The sequence below is a fragment of the Corvus hawaiiensis genome, chromosome 12, assembly GCF_020740725.1.
Source record: "Corvus hawaiiensis isolate bCorHaw1 chromosome 12, bCorHaw1.pri.cur, whole genome shotgun sequence".
Classification (NCBI taxonomy): domain Eukaryota; kingdom Metazoa; phylum Chordata; class Aves; order Passeriformes; family Corvidae; genus Corvus; species Corvus hawaiiensis.
The window spans coordinates 19,839,143-19,857,758 of NC_063224.1; the positions used below are offsets into that span (position 1 = coordinate 19,839,143).

Here is an 18,616-nt window from a genome sequence, read left to right on the forward strand (position 1 = left end):
TTTGCTGGACACTTGGGCCTCTCACTCCGTTTCTCACGGACACTGAGTACTTCAGAACAGGTCCTGTGTCTTGGGGTCATGGGCCAGAGTAACCTCCTACCATTGTTTTGTGGTAGTGGATGCTCAGGGGCTTCAGTATTTCACCCACAAAATGGCTGCTCCTGGGCAAGGAACAGCCCACCCTTGGAGCTGAAGTGGCAAAGAGCATTTCAGTCTCTGTGCCATGTGCCGCAAAGCCAAGTGACGGGTGAAGATGTAGCTCAGTGTGTTTTTGTGTTTGTGTGTGACATTGACTGGAGAGGCCTGGCAGCCTGTAGGGCAGTAAGTGTTGCTCATCCTCTCAAAGTGTCTTCTGCTCAGTGGTTTTTCGGGTGCTCTGGTCACCTGGTGCACTTTCGGGCAGGAGGGTGCCAGGGAAGCTGTTAACAGTTGCGGGGTTTAAACCCCAAGGTAAATTCCATTGTTTTTGAGGTTACTGGGGCCCTGTAAAACCATTCCCAAAATCCCCCAAGAGTGCTTTCTGCCTTTTGGTGTTAGGGGCAGGCCTGGAGAAGCAGTTTTCAGGTCCCATGGAGACCCTCCCTTTCCTCTGCCCGTTCATCCCATGGAGTGCCGGTGGCACAGCTGCTTTTGCTGCTTGGTGACGGGGTCCCTCACTGCTTTGTGCACTGTCCTGCTCTTGTTGTCTGCACAGGCTCCCTTTATGGATGCACAGAACCCTGTGTTCCTTCCTGTTCAAGGCCCCCTGCCCCTCCTTATCCGCTGTTACTGCTGCTCTGCTGTGGCTCAGCTCTGGCCCTGGCACTGCAGTGCCCTGCCTGCTCCCCGTGTCTGCCTCCTGCAGCCCACCGGGGCTGGGGAAGGGCTTCCAGCAGTGCTCCCTGCTCTGCCTGCCCCCTTAGGCTTGGTGCTTTCTCCTCTCTGCCTGCCCCCAACCTGATTTCTTCTTGCCTAAAACCTTCCAGAATTAACTATTTGTTTGCCGGACTCCTGCGAACTTGCACTGTGTTTGGAGTAGTGGTAATAAAAATGAACGATGAGCCAGGCAAGAAACAGGCAGGGAACTGGAGGAGAGACACTTTTGAGGTATCTGCTGTAAGAGGAATACCAGCACGGGCTCTGGCTCCAGGCAGCAGGGCTGGCTGTGCTGGTGTGGTGACTCTGCCAGCACAAGTGCAGAACACGGCCACCTATACCTGCCATCTCTTTTAGCTGTACCTGCCTGTGCAGAGTGAAAGGCATCTGATTTTCTGCATATTTAAAAGCAGGAATGAATTTAGCAGTCGTTTTTGATCACTCACTGTTATATCTCAGGAGTCAGTTAGTGTGTTCTGAAACACAAGCATGCTATGTCCTGATACTAAATTAGCTATAGTCACAGAACCTCAGTCACACAACTCCTCTGGCTGCCTGGGTACTCTGCACTGTCACTCTTCCAACTGCACTGCCTGCAAAATTTTTCCTGGAAGTAATGCAAATAACTTTATTGAGTGAGTCAGTGGATTACTGACCTTAGGAACCACAGCAGTGTAAATTCAGACCCATGGAAACAATTTGCTGAATCAGTATTAACACTGCAGTGGTCTCTAGAGCAGCAGTCTCCAAAGTGGGGTGCAGGCACCCCAGACAGTGTTCAAGATGGTCCTTTAGGGCACAGGAAGAAAATACTTCACTAGTGGATATATCTAATTCACAAATATATAAACATACGTGTATTGGGATGCATGTGCAAACATTTTTTACTGGTAGGGGAGCACGATCAAAAGTTTGGACTAGAGAAAGAAAGCCTAAAGAACACACAGACACCAGGAATTGTTCTGCTGATTCCATGAATTATTTAACAAAGCAGAATGGGTGCACTTGGGAAAATAAGGCTGGAAATCATCTACTTAATCTCTTAAGAAAGTGTGTAGGTGAGAGCCAGAGATGTTTTCTAAGCCTTGTTTTTGAAGGGATGGGGTTTTTTATTACCGTGTTTAGATTCAAGTAGCAAATCATCCCTGTTGTTACAATGTGCTGTTTCAGGCCCTGCTGCAAGAGGCTGGTTCATGGAAAGGGGCCGGTGGCTGCTCTCTCTGAAATCCTGTGGGGTTCAGATGATGATGCTGAAGATAATTTGGTTCACACACAGAGATGGCAGCACAGAAGCTGGCAGATCATATGGTACCTGCACATTGAAACCTCGAGGAGGTTTCAAAGTTCGTGCAAAGGGGAAAGTCTTCCTTTATCAGTGAAGTTCTGATCCTGTGCAGTTGGGAGTGATCAGCTTCGGGGGTCATGGGAGCCAATGCATTTGATGTTTGTGGTTTGCTGTATAGCTGCTTTTTCATATTTGCTTCTAGAACCTTTTCCCCCTAGCCCAAATGTTGGGCAAGTGAACAGGATATGCAAAACCCAAAAACCAGGGGAAATCAGAAGGAGTAACCAGTCTTGATAGGAGCATGGCTAAAGGCAGAGGTTTGCAGGGTCTTGGTCACCCCTGGCTGTAGTGGAGAGCTGATGTCTCATGCTGGGTAGAGAAGAGAGGAAGGAAGTAGATTTAGCAGAAAATTGATTGCATCTACTTGGGCTCTTTCCAGCTGAATCCTGAGTTAAGTACATTCATCCTGAACTAATCGTTGTGGAGAATTGGCTGAAATCTCACATACTTCTTAAAAGGAAAGCTAAGCATTAAAGGAACAATATCCTTATTGTACCTGAGTGCCAAAGGAAGTGAGTGTACTGTCAGGAGCTGTACCTATTCAGCCCTCTGGCTTGGGAGCTGCTTGTGGGTTTAGTACTAATGTGACCTGTTGCAGGAAGCTGTGGTCAGCCCACCACAAAATATCAAGGGCAGCCCAAGGAGGGCTGATCTTTGACTAGATTTCAAATTGGCTGAGTGAGCCCCAGTTCTTTTCAGTAATTGAGAACAACTATAATTTTCAGTTTTGTTTTGTTTACAGCAGAGTATACAGGAATATTGTCAAAAACACATATCTAAGGTCCTAGCGAGGTTTTGTCCCAAGTTACCCAGGATAAATCTGAAGTAATGTTATTAACATCAGTGGGATTGTTCACCAGTGTGGGCAACAGGAGAGTTGTTCTCTGTGCTGGTCTTTCAAATTTACAGCTAAGTAATCTAAACCTAAAGAATGTCCTTCAAAACTAGCAGATGCTTTAATACTTTGTCATTCTGAAAATACTTTTTTACACTGTGTACTATCCTTTCTAAGTTTTCTTCGTGCCCCTGGACCCAAGGACCACTCCCTGACACATTCTTCCATTATCCCTTGAAGAAAAGAGTTAGAGCTGTTGCTCAAGATGCCATTTCTAGGCACTGTGGATCCTAACAATCTCACTTTATTGCAAAGATTTATCTCAGGGGAAGGAGATTGTGCACTGTGAGCTTGGTTGCACCAACATGGGGTGCCGTTGGTGCTGGCTGTGAGCGCTTTGTGGATGTGACTCAAACCAAGCAGCGTGTGGAGGTTCAGCGGCAGCGCCCTTTGATGCTGCTCACGCTGGGGTGCTGACTCACACAGTGCTACTGCGAGGGACAGGGAACTCTGCAAATCCATTCTTGTTTCTCTGAGACAACGGGGAGAGAGTTTAGGGAAATTGCTCATCTCCCTTGAGGCTCTCTTGCGTGTTGCCACAGGACTGCGCTGTGTCCACTCCTTTTGTTCAACCTTTTTGTATGTTAGGAGAGGTCCAACAGCCTTACCCAACGTTTGCTGGTTGTCAGCTGGAGCCTCCAGTGGGTTCTGCTCTGAACATCTGGACACTGAGGACCAAACATCTTTTTTCCTTCTTCCTTCTTTTCTTCCTTTAGTCTTACTGGAATACAGTAGCATCTTCTTTTGGATGTATTCCCATAGGAATTGCCTCCCGTTGTGTTTCTCAGCAGCTCACCCCTCAAAAAGGCTGCTCAGGAACTTGGGGCAGTGCAGAACTTGGGAGGTTGGTCCTGTCTCCCTCAGGGATCTCACACAGGCTGTGTGAACTTTGAGTCAGGGGCTCTGTTCCACGTGTGTGTCCATGCTTGTGTCGTACAAAGAAGACCTGGGCAGATTCTCAGAATGCTGCTAGATAGACCAGTTGTGTGTGCTAGAAGTGTGCATCCCAGTCACATCCAGGTGCAGCTGAAGTTTCAGACTTACAGAGCTCTTTAATCTGGTGGTGATGACTGCAGAGGCCACCTTGTTCTCTAGGATGCAGCAGAAGCTTGAGATCAGCAGAGGTTCAAAACAAACAAAAGAGAATGTTTCATACAATGCACAGTGAAACTGGGACTCTGCCATAGCGACAGCATGGAGGCCAAAAATATAAATGATCTCATAGAGAAATTAGACAAATTAGAGAAGGATTGGTCCAGTGAGGCTATTAAACATAATAGTTATGATGCAACCTGTGGTGCAGGAAGGCCTTAAGTGCTGGCTGCTGGAAGCTGAGAGGTTATTCTTGGGAACACTGCAGCCTGTGTGAGCCTGTAGTGCTCTTTCCCAGGGAACTTCCAGTCTTGACCAGATCTGGAGACAGGATGCCAGGGTAGATGGATCCTTGTTGCTGACATTGTGGTGGTTCTTACTGGAGGCTGAATGAGGGTCACCCACCACGACACAAGGGTAGGGGCCAGCAGGGCAGCTGGGGAGGCTGTGTCCTGCCTGGAGCACCAGGAAGGGTTGGGCTGCACTTTGGTGATGGATTTATTCTGCCATAGAATGGGCTGGCACTTGGACCCTGGGACAGTGTGATAAGACAAGTACTCTTTTAAGTCCTGGCTTGCAGGCAGCAGCTGGAAAATTGGAATTCTTTGCTGATAACGAACAAGAGCCTGTGATGGAATGGTGAAAGCTTCCCACAGTGGAAACTACCTTGGGGGAAGAGCTATACCCCCTGCCCTCCCAGCTTGTCAAGTGGTGGGGGGGGCCTCTCGTGGTTTGGTGGGCTTTTTTTTGCATTTGTAAACCCAGCCCTGGGGGGGGAAAGTTAAATTGAAGTACACTTGGAGCTTTATTTTACGTTTTCTTAGTGTTGCCACTTGCTGGCTTGTTAAGTAATATACTTCTAAGATGTGCGTTAATACATAGACCCAAAGTAGCTATTAGATCAATGCAGACAGTTGTATTTCTGTTTTAAAATATATACTTGGTTTATGTTTTTGCAAACCCTTTTTCAGCGTAAGTTTTTCTGTTAGAGCTCCATGGAAATAATTTATGTGTTAACCCTGAAATTGATGGGTGGTATGGGATAGAATAAATACATAAGTAGGAGAGAAAGGAAACATCTGCCAATTTAAACTTTTGCAAATTATATGGAAGCTTGAAAGTATCTGCTAGGTTTATAATACAGTCTGCACAGGAACGCCTTGCCAGAGTGCCAGAGGTCAGAGAGCTTCTTGTCCCTGCAGCTTTAAGCAACCTTTTTGTCAAATAACCTGATTGAAGAGTAGGAGGAGACAGAAAGGAAGAGAGAATTCCACACTAGAGTAAACATGGCACAGAGATTATGGATACCCTGCCAAGAAAGGTGGGGTTTTCCAGCAAGGTAACAAAAGATATTAGCTATCTATCTACATAATCCTGCTGGAGGCTGACAGCTGCAGTCATGCAGGGAGGCTGGGGCAGAAATGTGCCCTCCACACCTCAGAAATGTGCCCTCCGTGTCCTCAGCACCCGCTCGGGGCTGTGGTGGAGTCCTACGGAGGTCTGTGGTGCAGAGATGCGGGATGCAGGATGCAGGGGGGTTGGATGCAGCAAAGGAGCACCTACTGAGCACAGACGTGTTCCCTTCGGTGCCATGGCTGGCACGGGGCAAAATCCCAGGGAAGGTAATGAAGTTTTTCACTTTGACATCATGGCAGGTTAAGGTAAACTGCAGAGGAAAGTCTAGAGTTTACCTTAGGCTACAAACATGTCAGAATGATAAAGTGCTGTGTTTTCATGTGGGTTTTAGCGCACGTTGGTGAGTGCACAGCAGAGAGAGCCGTGCTTCTGTCGCCCTGGCAGCTCCGCAGCCGGCCCGGGGCCGCTCGGTGCCGGCAGCTGCCGCGGGAGCCGCGGGCGGGGCAGCGGCCGCTCCCGCCCGAGAGGTGGCACGGGGCGGTGCCGAGCCTGGACAGCAGCCCAGAAGGGAGGTGATAATTGTATCAGACAAGAGTGTGCTTTTGTCAGAGTCCGAGTGAGAGCTGGGCGATGGTAATTGGGAGGAAAAATAGTTAACTACCATCTGCCTCCCCAGGGCAGAGCGACGAGATGGAGAGTGAGAATGAATGCTGACTTTGTAGCCACGGTTAATTTGCACTGAAAAGCTCGGTTTTGGTGTACAAATATGAATTAGTATAGGAACTTAAACTAGAGAATGATTTCCAATTATTAATTTGAAAATAATTAACTTGAAAATTATAATTTAAATTACCGTTTTAAACCATTTTTACACTTTTTCCACATCAGTATTTCTTGAAATTGAATCTTCTAATTTCTTTAAAGTGTTTGTTCATATCTTGCTATGTCTGATGATACCTGATGATAATATTTTATTAGAATTTGTTCACAGACTCTGAATACTCTTTCCTGAAAGAACCTATGTAAAGGGAGAAAACAATACACATCCTGTACTCCACCTTAGTAGGCCTCCAACATACGATGCCACCTTTTGTTTGCAAGAGTTTAAATTTCAAATAAAATCCCAGCATTCTTTTGAAAAAAAGGAAAGGGCCTCTCCCCTGCTTAGATTGTCAAATCCCAGACTAGCCCGGAATTGAATAGGCCAAGTCAGTGACCTCAGGCAGAAAGAATGTTGGTTATTTACGTAGGGCTTCTGCTATTTTAGCAGCAAACCTTTTCTTCTGAAAGGACAATGTATACTGTTTTGTGTTTATGGCCGAGTAAAAAGCTTGTACATTTGAGATTTGCATCGTAATAGCCTCGTAACTCAGTATACAGCATCCTCAAAAATAGCAGTGCAAGGCTCTGTTTTGTCTTAGCCGGTGCAGGTCTTTTAGAGGCTTTTACAAAAGTTCTCTGAAAAACCGACCTTAGGATTCAGCTGCTTATATGTTTGCTTTGGTGGCTTTTTTTTTCCTTTCCCCAGTTTGTTTTTTTTTTCAAAACCTAAAATTACACGTGGTTTCTTTAGGAGCTATCAGGTCAGTGCTCAAAATATTTTGATGCATCTCAAGCTAAGCTGTGCCTGCAGCTTGAAACCAGGAAAACATGTGAGTGTGTGTGTGTGCAATTCAGACACTGAGCATTTTTCCTGAAATAATGGGAGATCTTTACAGGCATTCTGGCCTGGTGGATGAGCCTGCAATTCCAAATGGTTTTTAAAGTGTGCCTTTCTCAATAGATCGTAACCATGAGGAGCTATTGTGTGAGTAAAGCACACATTTAGGATCCAATCCTGCATTCCTTAAAGTCAATGGGAGTCTGAGCGTGAAAGGAATGCAGGATTGGGTCCTGGAACAGGGGAGCAAAATTGTGTGCCAGATTGTTTTGAAAAGAAGAATACAGCACATCCACAGTAGCCACTTTTTAGTGTTTCAGATTTCAAACGGCTGGGGTCTGTGAAAAGTGGCTTCTGCCAACATGCAGTATCTTCTATTCAAAGGAATTTGGCATTGATTTTTTTTTTCTTCCCCTATCTTAAACCCCCTGAAAGCCCTGGAAATTCACCTCTTCTTTCACAAAGGCTGAGCATTATGAGGAGGGGAGGGGGCCGTGGCGGTTGGGGGATGGAAGTTTCTCCAAGCCAGGGGCTGGGCTGGAGCTCAGTCCCCTCCTGGCACCCTGACTGTGGTGGCAGCTTCATCGCAGGACCCCGGCACCGAGAGCTTGTGCTTGGTGGCTTTGTGTGAGTCCACTGTAGGAGACCAAGGAGAAAAATTTAATTAGCACTTATTGAGAGGTTAAAGCAGCCTTGGTTCACCCCGGCTCGCAATGGGTGGAGTGGCAGAAACCCTGTGGAAAGAAAACCTCTGTGCAGAGAGGCAGTGTAAGCCAGAGGGAGGGATGGGGAACTGCCGGCCCAAACTCACATGTGAGTAAAGGAGGAATGGTAACAAATAAAGAAAAAGTATTGGAAGCTTTTGTTTTCTTTTGGCACATTTTCAGTTCCTGGGCAGGCAAACCTCCTCTACTGCTTGAAAGGAAACAGCTCTCCTGGGTGAAATTCTGCACCCATTTTAGCCAGAGGTGACGGGGCAGAGGAGGTAGCAGCAGTGGCTTGTTATTACTTAATGTTTTCAATTATTATTTGTGTTTGTAAAATTTGGTATTCCTCTTGAAGTTTCAGCTCCTGGACTCATCTGGTAACTTAAAATTTAGCTTCCACTGTTCAGAAATAGTAGCTGTCAGACCTGAGGGGTTGTGGAGAACTGGTTTGGGTTCTGGAGGTTTCACTTGCCCTTCAGCTTTTGAGTTCTGTGTGTCCCAGTTCCTCAATCATCAGGTGGTGTTGCACAGGTGAGAGGGACAGTCAGTCCTTGCATGCCAAGAGAAGCTGCAGCATGTGCCAGAGGTTGGTGGGCAGTCATGCCCATTGTGCTGCTGCTGTGGGCGGGACCTTCAGGAGGACCCTGGACTGGAAAAGTGCCTTTGGGAGTGTGGGCAGCCCATGGGTGCACCAACAACCAGCTCAGAATCAGAGCAGCCCCAGACCAAGAGCCAGGGCATTTTGCAAAACAAAATGACCAGGTTTGGCCTGGTAAAAGTTTACATTGCATTGAGTGATGGAGAGTGTGGCAGAGGTGGGCAGTGGGCAGGCAGAAGTGTCTGCTCAGCTCAAGCCACCTTGTGTCTCATTGCACTTGCACAGGGCTTTTGGGCAATATGTGGGAATTTTCCTTCACTGTTATGGTAGCTGGGAAATATTTGAGCAAATGTTGTTGTGTATTAATCCTCTCGGTGTGTGTTTACTCATCACTGCAGTCTGAAGGCTTTGGGAGACTGTCACTTAAGGTGCTGGGATGAGACGAGTACTGGTGCTGGTGTCACATCAGTCACTGCAGAGATGGCATCTGAAGCAGTTAACAAGCAATTAGGTCCATGTTTAATATTGCTAACTAAAACAGGCACAATTCTTTGGTCAGCCAGGCATGAAAAGCTCAGGCTGCCACACTCAGGAAGCTGAACAAGTCATGGACCAGAGCTTCCAGAGCACGGAGATTCTCACTGAGTGTCCCGATCACCCTTAGCACTGACAGTTCATTAAATAAGAAGGGGGAAGAATCCCAAGGAGAGAAGCAATGTGAGATTTTTTTTTTCCTCCAGAAAGAGCTGTTAAAGGAGGATGCTGTGGATCTGTCTTGCTGCTGTGAGACAAGTCAGGAGCTCCTGGGTGCCACTTGGCCAGCAGGAGCAGGGCATGGCTGCGCTGGGGGCTCAGGCAAGGCTGTGGTGCTGTGCAGGGCAGGGACAGCCACCCTGCCTGGTCCTGCAGCTGCCTGTGCCTTGGCCACTGCCTGCACCTTCTCTGTGCTGCACAGCCATGTCCCCAGCCAACAGGAATGGCAGCCACTGGAGTGATACTCCGTGGCATTAACTTGGGCTGTTCAGACTGTTAATTAGCTCTGCTTTAACGAATTTCTCATCTTTAGCAGTGATACCTACAACTGAACTCTTGGATTGCACTCCATTTGGGAGGGTTTAATTACATTTTGTGGCTAAAATAGGATACTTGTTCCACACAGCTGTGACATTAGAAATAAGAGGACATTATTAGTCATTTCACTCTTTGTCCCTGCTAACACTGAAACTTTCACACATGGAGGTAGAAGAGGCACATCTGTTGAGAATACCTCGAGAGGGATCCTGATGGTGAGGAGGTGCTCTGCTGTGGGTTTTTCAGCACGCTGGTAGTCTCTGGGATGCACCAGGCGTTATCTGGGAGGCAGGGCTGGGGCTGCAGCATTCCCATGATGTCAGAGGGGAGCTGTTTGTGTTTGAGTAGCATCAGGCATGGAGACAATGCAGGCTTCTCACATGAACTTGCTTACTCTACCGTACTACTAAATCACGATTTCCAAAGGGTTGTGTGTTTTTAATCATCAAAGTACTTAAAATATTATAATAATGCTTGGCACTTTTCAACTTCAAAGCATGCTGCAAACAGTAATTAGGTCTAATAACCCTGCTGTGACAGTGAGACATTCCTATCTCCTGTCTTACAGCGGTGAGGGGGATGTCAGCCCCTGATCCGGTTGCATCCATCCTGTGTGAGACAGGAGATCTTCCACTGGAGGCTGTGATTGATAAACTTACCTCCCCACAGGCAAATACTCATGGCCAGCAGCAGCAGGGAGGGCTTTGAATATGCTTTCCAGTCTAGAGGGAAGGGGGCAGGACACTTGCAGTGCACTTTCGGGCCGTGTCCTCCACACTGTAAAACTTGGGCTGATTCACATTTCGTTCCATGGGGGCCTGGAACAGCATTTGAAACAGCATGGGAAAAAAGTTTTACTCCATCTTGGCTTCCTGGCTGGTGTGTTTTCACCACCCAGCAAAGTGTTCTGGAGACTGGGGAGAATACTTGTGGACAGCCTGTGTCAACTGGGGGTCATTTTTCCTTTTGCAAGCTGTCTTTGAGTTGAATCCTTTGATAAAGCAACAGCTCTCCCATTCCTTTTGGTTTGCAACATGTAGGAGATAAAAGTTGTGCAGGAAGTAATTGGTAGACACATTTAAATAACAGAGACTTATAAACTGGTTAAACGTCCAAACCAGTGTTAAAAACCTAGAGATGATTCTGCTTTTAATTTTTTTTAAGAGTTCCACAAACCTGCATTCTTTTGGATGTTTGTCATGTTGGTTGCTATCAGTCCTTGGGATAGAGTCATTTCTAGCTTTCATTTTATTATCTGCTAGATTATCTCATGAGTGTTTGCACTGTTTGCTGGAGTGTTCCTGAGGTCTGTGTCTCCCACCCGAGGTGGCGGAACTCCCTTGGCCTGGGGTGTCAGTCAGGAAATGGGAGTTACTTGTTTGTCTCTGGGAGTGCATAAGCTTTGTTTTCTATGGGAAAACAAGGCTGAAGAGCACTCGGGGGAGAAGGGGCTTCCCCCTAAAAGCTGCTGCTGGTGTCAGGAGCCTGTGCACAGGCGGGTGGCTCCCGCCCCGGGCCCGGTCCCCCTGCACAGTCCCTGTTCCTGCTGCTCTGTCGGGTGTGAAACGGAGCCTCTTCCTCGCTGCTGCTGCAAACTGGTCTGACAGGGCAGGCATGCCAAGGTGGGTGTCCAGCAGGAGGAGGAACCAAGTGCAGTGTTTGTGAAACCCCACATTCGCGAACTCTGCTAGGCTGCTCATTATTATTGTAATGAGCCATCAGCAAGTTGCATCAAGTTTTGTCAGAAACTCTTGACTTTTTTTGTTTCAATATTATGAAAGCAAATAGTAACCAGGCTTGGCTAGACTCAGTCATTCAAAGGAAAGCCAAGCAGCAGGGCCTGTGTGCCAGTGGGCAGGGTGATATTACCTTCTCTGGCTGGCCAGGTGCTCAGCTCAGCTGGCTAAAGGAACATCAGGGGGTTTTTAACTTGAATTTCTGCCTAATTGACAATAACAGGTTACAGCTACACAGAACAGGCTGGTGCTGTGCAGGTTCCCAAGCTGCTCCAGGACCTTGAAAGATGAAGCCACTTTGTCCAGTACCAGGAGCTCAGGGCAGGCATCCCAACATCAAGGTGTTGCACCCACCCTGCTGCACCGCTGCCCTGGGGCTGGGGCCACCGCCACTGCCTCTCCTCGGGATTCCTGTCTCCCTGGCTGCAACTGCCTGCACTTCCCTCTTGATTGTAGTTTGCACATGATGCCCAGACACTCAGAGGGTGATGTTTGACCATGTTCAGTGCTGTCATTTAGTAAACCCTTCTGGAGGGCAGTGGAATGTACACTTTTGCCTTTATTTCTAAAATGCAGGATGTAGAAGCCAATATAGGCATCCATGGTTGTTTGAGTGATAACTTGCTGTTTCTTGTTTGCGAGGTAACTATTGTATGGTCCCTGAATGAAATTCTTCTAAGGTAAAAGGCCTGTCAATCTTATTAATCATTGTTAATAATAGTCATTATCATGTGAGCAAGCTGCTTGCCTGCTTTATGAGTTTAGGCAAGTCAGTTCCCTAACAGGCGTCTTGTTTCTTTCAGCTGGAAAATGAGAGAAATGGTATTTTCCCTGAGTTTTGAAAGGTGTTGTGCTGGGAGTGCAGCGTAGAGGTGGCAGGTGTAGGGCAGGGAGAACAGCTCTCAATGCTGGGCAGGTGGGGGCTCGTGGGGCAGGCTGGGAGCAGGGATCCCACCAGTGCAGGGCTGATGTGGAGACTCACAGTGGGGCTGGGCACAGGGCAGCCAGCTGCCAAATGCATTTGAGACCTGCTGTGTGTGAGAGCCACTCCAGAACACTGGCTTTGGGTCAGAGGCTTCCCACTCCATCCCGGTCCAGGAGAGCGCTGATCCCACTGGTGATGCTGTGCTAAGGAAAGAACCAGAGCAGAATTTGTGCCGTTCCCATCAAGCTCAGCACTGGCAGGCTGGGGTACAGAGTGGGATGTCAGGGTCCTCCTGCACCTCCTGCAGTGCCTCGGAGATGCTGGCACCTCCCCGCCCTGGCACGTTGCTCTCCTGCAGAGATCCTTCCAGCAACCGGCTCTGGGATTTGTCCCTAATCACCTCTGCTGCTTCTCACCACAGCGGCTGTGGGCTGAGGTGGTGGCCAGCGCTCCTTCTCCTGAAACACACGCCCGGCTCTGTGGGTGAGCACAGGAGAAGTGCTGCATCAGCATATCCAAGGCAAGTCCCTGTTCTGGGTGCAGCCACTTCATGTCCACCAGCTAAAGACAAGTTGTATGTCAGATACAGTTGTAGGCTGGACCTGCAGAGACAACCTGTCCTTTACAAAGCCATTCTGGCCTCTTTCCTTTCTTCCTTTCTTTCTGTGTACTTTATCTTTCACTGGAGAGGTTAAAAAACATCTTTGATAGGCAGGAGGGAAGATCTAGATTTGGTTGCTCTTGCATGAGTTGAGAGAGGCCCCATGGTCCCCTGATTGCTGTCCCAGCCCTGTGCCTTGTTCAGGGGATGGCCCAGTTTTACCTAAGACTCTCAGAGGGATGAGCACATTGCTCACGTCACCAAGGTCCTGGTCCCCACCAGAGCCACCGGGCAGCTGGAAAGACAAACAAGAGCTGACTCCACCTACCAGCAGTATGGAGACAGCAGCCCGTGAGATCGACGGCCCAAGAATGTGCACACAAAAGAAGCATTTCCCTCAGCCACGACAGTAAAACCACCAGACAACCGCATGCAGCATGTGATTTCCCAAAAGCATCAGCCCAGATCCCAACTCTTTGTGCCACACAGTTTCCCAGGATCAGATCACAGTGGCAACGTGTAAAAGGCGCTTTCAAGCACTCAAAATTAATCATATTTTCCTCAACATTGTTTATGGAAACCATGGAGAGTACTCCTGCCCCTCTGTGCTGGCCAGCTGGCTCAGCTCGCCAGCCCTCGGTGTCAAGCCCTCCACGGAGATCGGTGGTGTTTCTGCTGGAGTTGGAGGAGACAGCCGGGCTGATTCCATGGAGTGAAGCTCCGGTAGTGACCTGGGATCTGTTGACCCGAGTTCCTCTTGCCCCCTCTCCCTTTCCCTGTGCCGCTGCTGGCACAGCCCGAGGCAGCCCTTGTCCATCTGGGGCTGCCGAGGGCTGCTGAGAGCTCCCACATGCCTGGGAAGCTTGGCCAGTGGGACCTGGCAGAGTGGGAATGAGGTGAGTTGGGATCAGTGTGGTTTCCCTTTTCCCTCTCTGGTTTTACACTGGTGAAATGGCACTGCTTTCTGCAGAGCTCTGATCTGCTGGATCTACAAACTGACCGGGGTTGGTGGTTCTTGAATTCCTGGTTTGCATCCTTTCTGTTGGGACTCTCTGGAGTCTGCTGTGCATTTCTTCACTGTAAAGGGAGCCATCAGTTAATGACTATCACAGGCTTTGTCACTCAAGTTCTGCATGGGCTAATGAAATGGCAAATGTCAAAGCTTGAATGCAAAATTTCTTGTTTTGTGTGTGATTTTCCTGCCCTTCCCTCCATCATGTGTGCCTTGTACTGCAGGGAGCTGCTGTGACATTGATTATTAATATTCTTGAGCATGGCAGGGGCATCCGTATGCAGTATCCCTTGGGTAGTCCTTTGGAGACAAATGCTGCTGCTGTTGATTGCAGTGGATGTGAGCCTGCTGGGATTTTATCTGCCAAGAAAATTGTCTCAATTTGCAAAGGAGCCTTTTCCCCCAAATAATTTTTGAGTTGAGATTGCAAGTTTTTCAGGAACTGGTATCAACTGGGTTCCATAACCTGCACTTAAAGATAACATTTAGTTGGTACCTAAGGCAAGGTTTGGTATCTGATTGGGTAAGGCCAGATAGAGCAAAGAGCCTGACCCTCAGCCCTGGCTCTGGATGGGCCCTCCAGGGAAGAGAGGGGCCAGGAACAGACCCCACAGACAGGTACAGGGGGTGTGCTTTTCACTTTGCATCCTGAACGACTGGGTTTGGGGATGGAGAACAAAATTCTGATGGTCCTGTGTTTTAACAGGGAGAAGACTACGAGGAAAAGCATTCTACAATGTCAATGGCAAGGTGTACTGTGAAGAAGACTTCCTAGTAAGTAAGATTTCAGGCTTTTTTTTTCTTATTTCTAAAGCAAATTGTTGTTTTATATTGGCTTGTTTGCTCTGAGAGACAGTTTGATGATGCGGGGCCTCCTGCCAGGGGTGGAATTGGGAATCATTTACCACTGACTCCACAAGAGCACGATCAGCCCCTTGGTTTGAAGTGGTGGCTGTAAAACCAAGTACATAACTGTCCATAAGCCATCACATAGTGTAAATTATGAGAATAAACACTGGAGCTGCTCAAGCTTGGGACTTGAATTGCAGCCACAGAGCCTTGCCTGCCAAGCCTGAGCTCGAAGTCAAACATCTGGGGAATACCAATCATAACAGGAGGGAGACGTTTGTGCCGGGAGCACGTCAGGGCTGTGCACAAAGTTGCTTTGTTGAGGCACAGTTTAATCACTGCTCTGCTCACAGGGCTGTGGGGCTGAGTTGTGATTAGCTGGGAACTGTTGGCCATGGAGGGGCAAGTCAAGTTCTCTCCCTGCTCACAGATTTTGTAAGTGCTTTACTTTAATAGAGACTCAGGAAAAAACAAATGAAGCCTGTTGCTGAGCTGCATTGTTCCAAAAATAAAATATTTGTGCAATTAAGGGTGAGGATTGTGCAGTGCACAGCAAATGATTCGATAAGTACAGACCATTTAGAATTAAGAAGAAGAGGATGGCATAGCTGGGAATTGCAATTAGAGAGCAGTGATATATTTTGGCTTAGAGGAAGCTGAATTTATGCCACCTTATTTACTGAAAAACCATTAATTTAGAAGCTTGGATCTTCCAGAACAACTTTTCATTTCTAATGGAAATATAATCATGCTTTTTGCAAAGGAATTATTCAAACTATATCTCCCAACAAAATTGTTACTGGCAGTTCAAATGCATTTCTCATCAATGCAATCCATAAAAATAATGGAAATTCCTAAAATATAAGCCATCTTTGCCTTCATGTGTTACACCTTTACTGTGAGCTGGAGCCTGTTGGAAAAAAAACCCAAAATGTGTTTTGTGCAGAAAATAAGTATCTTGTTATAATCGAAACTTGTTACTGTTTTGCTTGCATTCTGGAGAGAATTTTTTTTTTCTCTTCCTTGCTTTTTTCAGCTTTCTTTCCTGTGTTTCTGCAGAAGCACAGCGAGGAGGGGAAGAGGTGGAGTGTGAGAGGGAGGGGCTCAAACCCTTGAGATTTTTCATTTGAACTGTGTTGGAATGTACTTTCCCCATGATCAAAACCTTTCATCCAGACTTAATGACATGATTGTTGTTATTAGCTTGTCATTTCAGCCTATACACAAGAATTTTAAATCTAAAAATCGTAATCTTTTGGAGAACATTCAGTTTTCATGGGGTGGGGGGGAGGAAAGCTCTTTATCTCAGGCATGTTCTGTAGTGGGTTTCTGAAGGAAGATACTTGCAGAGATTTTCCAAGGAAAACTGAGATTTAGGACTTGATAGGAATAAACTTTTCTGCAAGTTAGGGAACTGTTGGGACATTTAAGGCACAGATTTAAAAGCCCAAACTTCCCACAGGTGTGTTTTAGCAGATTCCCAGGAGCACAGAGGAATGGGGGAGAAGCAGACCAAGGGACGCTGTGTAAGTCAGCAAGAAACCAAATTCTGACATTGTCCCTGCTTGTGGTAATCTTGCTGCTTCTCAGGAAGTAATAGCATCTTCTCTCAGCTCCCCTGAGCAAATGTCATAGCAAGAATCCTAGGAATTGTATTGTTTCACTAATGAAATCAAACAACCTTGCCTATTTTAGAGTTCTGTGAACAGGGAAAGCTCAAAGCTTTTCTCAAAGTTGAAAGGAAAGAGGCTGCAAAGTCACCATTAAAAAGGAAATTATTTTAACTGCTTCATCTTCCCAGGTCTTCCTCCTGAACACTTCGAAACCCCAATCCTCTCTAAGAGGCATTTTCAGTCCAAAGCAGAAAACCCAATGCTTTTTCTGTATAACTGAGAATTTCAGTCTCTACTGTGAGTCCAGTTCTTTAGTGCAGCTTCATTACAGTGCAGCAGGATTCCCTGCTGACACTGTGGAAGTGGAATGTTAGGGAAGTTAAGGCAGGGGGATAAGAAAAAGATTATTTCAGTTTGAGAATGTAAACAGATACAGTCTAACTGCATTATAATTGTATGGCTGCTACGAAAATGCTGCCTGCCATGGGTATCCTTCCTCTTTCTTGGCTTTTGTTTGCCTGGGAATTGATCAGGAGAATCAGATGCTCCTCTAGGTTTGGGGGCGGGGTCACAGCTCTGTGGATTTGCTACCCCGCTTGTGACCAAGTTATTTCAAGCAGCAGGGATTAGAAAGCACAGCAGCTTCAGAAAATGTGGGCAGGAGGTGCAGTGCTGTCCCACTGGGGGCACTGGCGACACCCAGGTGAGAACGGGCCGTGTGTACCTGGCTGGGTTTGCACCAGCCACATGATCGCACCACGGGTTCCCAGGGACAGACTGAGAGGTTGGTGTTTCCTTGCTCACAGTCCCACCGAGGCAGCAGTGGCCTGAATGAGCCCCTCGTGTGCTTCTCAGCAAGAGGCATCCCGAGGGGAAGCTGCTGTGCTGGCAATGGGGGACAGAGGAGCCTCCCTGGTACCTGGAGGAGAGCCCGTCCACTTCCCTGGGAGGGCTGTCATTCCTGCAGAGCTCTGGCAGTCCCGAGTGCTGCATCTCTTTATCCCATTCATTTGCTGCAGGTGCTTCTTCCCTATCCCTGGAGTCTCACTGGGTATGTCCTGCAGGCCAGTCCGGGCAGGACACAGCGACTTTGGGGCTGCAACAAGTAGCACATGAGCAATGATGGGCAGAAAAGGTGAACTGGCTTTTGATGTGAATGAATGCAGAAAATTTTAGTGAAGAACGGATATTGTTTATGGGTTTCTTCCTACTGTAGCTGCTAGAAATATTTAACATCCTATAGATGTCACTATTTTATTCCTCCTGCAATACTGCAGTTTGCTGTGCCAGACCAGCTCCTGCTGGAGCTCTCTCCAGAGCTGCAGTTAATGGCTCACGTGGGATACTTGGTTCTTTAACTACCACTCACTCAGGACAAATCAGCTCTTCCTCTCAATCAAAGGTGGTACATGGAATTCACTGCAGTGTCATGTATGGTCCCTGAAGCCAAGACCTTGAGAAGACCCATTTTCCAGTCCTTTCAAATGTTTGACTCTTGTAAGAGCCCTCCTTGGCTAAAGTGTCCTCCTGGAGGTTCAGCCAGTGCCGGGGCCAGCTGCTCCAGGGGGTGTCTTCCGTTTGCACTCTGGCTGTGAGCTCCTGTGCAGGTCACATTTGAACAGAGCGCAGTTGTCACTTCAAGCATAGCAAGCACCGAGAGCTTTGGCTACCAACTGCTTCCAAAAAATCAGTCGGTAAAAGTGTGGCATGAGGAGCTGCTGGCATCAAACTTCCCAAATCTGCCCCTTTCTTGCAAAAGTGCTTTTGATTTGGAGACACAGGTCATGAGTGAGCTGTTGCTGGTGCTCCTGGTGAGCACTGTGAGGCTGCCCCAGGACACCCCACACTGCCCCTGCAAAAGCCACAAGGTACATCCTTCTGGCAAATAGTTCTCCCATGTTTGCTCTTACTGAGGGCACAGTCTCAGTACCAGGTTATTTTGAGCTTGTTTTGCTCATTCTTTGCAGGGAAGAAGTGTTAGAAGTGTTTAGCCCCACTGTGGAGCTGTAGATGGGATAGGGATGCCACAGTGCTGCCTTCTGTGGGGCTGGGAATGGATGGCTGGGGCTGGGAATACCCTGCACCTGGAGGAAATGGAATACCTCTGCCTTCTGGGGTTATTTTTGTCAGCCTCCTGCTTCCAGCCCTGATTAGCTGCACATTCCCTCAGTGCTTAAACCCAAGCCATATTGGCTGAATGTAGAGAATGAATCAGATTAAAAAAATAAATCCACAGATAATTCTACTTCTGCCTAAGCATGGCACAGACATTGCCTGATCTGTGCCATCTCCAGTAGGATA

The 18,616-nt window shown here is 47.6% G+C and overlaps 1 protein-coding gene across 4 annotated transcripts in view; it reads left to right on the forward strand.

Moving 5' to 3' along the window:
• The window catches only part of LOC125332100 (WT1 interacting protein), an 84,567-nt gene that overhangs the window by 44,805 nt on the left and 21,146 nt on the right, over positions 1-18,616 (forward strand). For 2 of the 4 annotated variants that reach the window (XM_048316719.1, XM_048316721.1), the window contains exon 3: positions 14,560-14,627. In XM_048316719.1, coding sequence (XP_048172676.1) covers positions 14,560-14,627 — 68 coding nt within the window. Of the gene's footprint in view, positions 1-679; positions 685-5,618; positions 5,810-14,559; positions 14,628-18,616 lie in introns of those variants that run through there. The other 2 variants (XM_048316722.1, XM_048316720.1) reach the window with 2 other exon arrangements.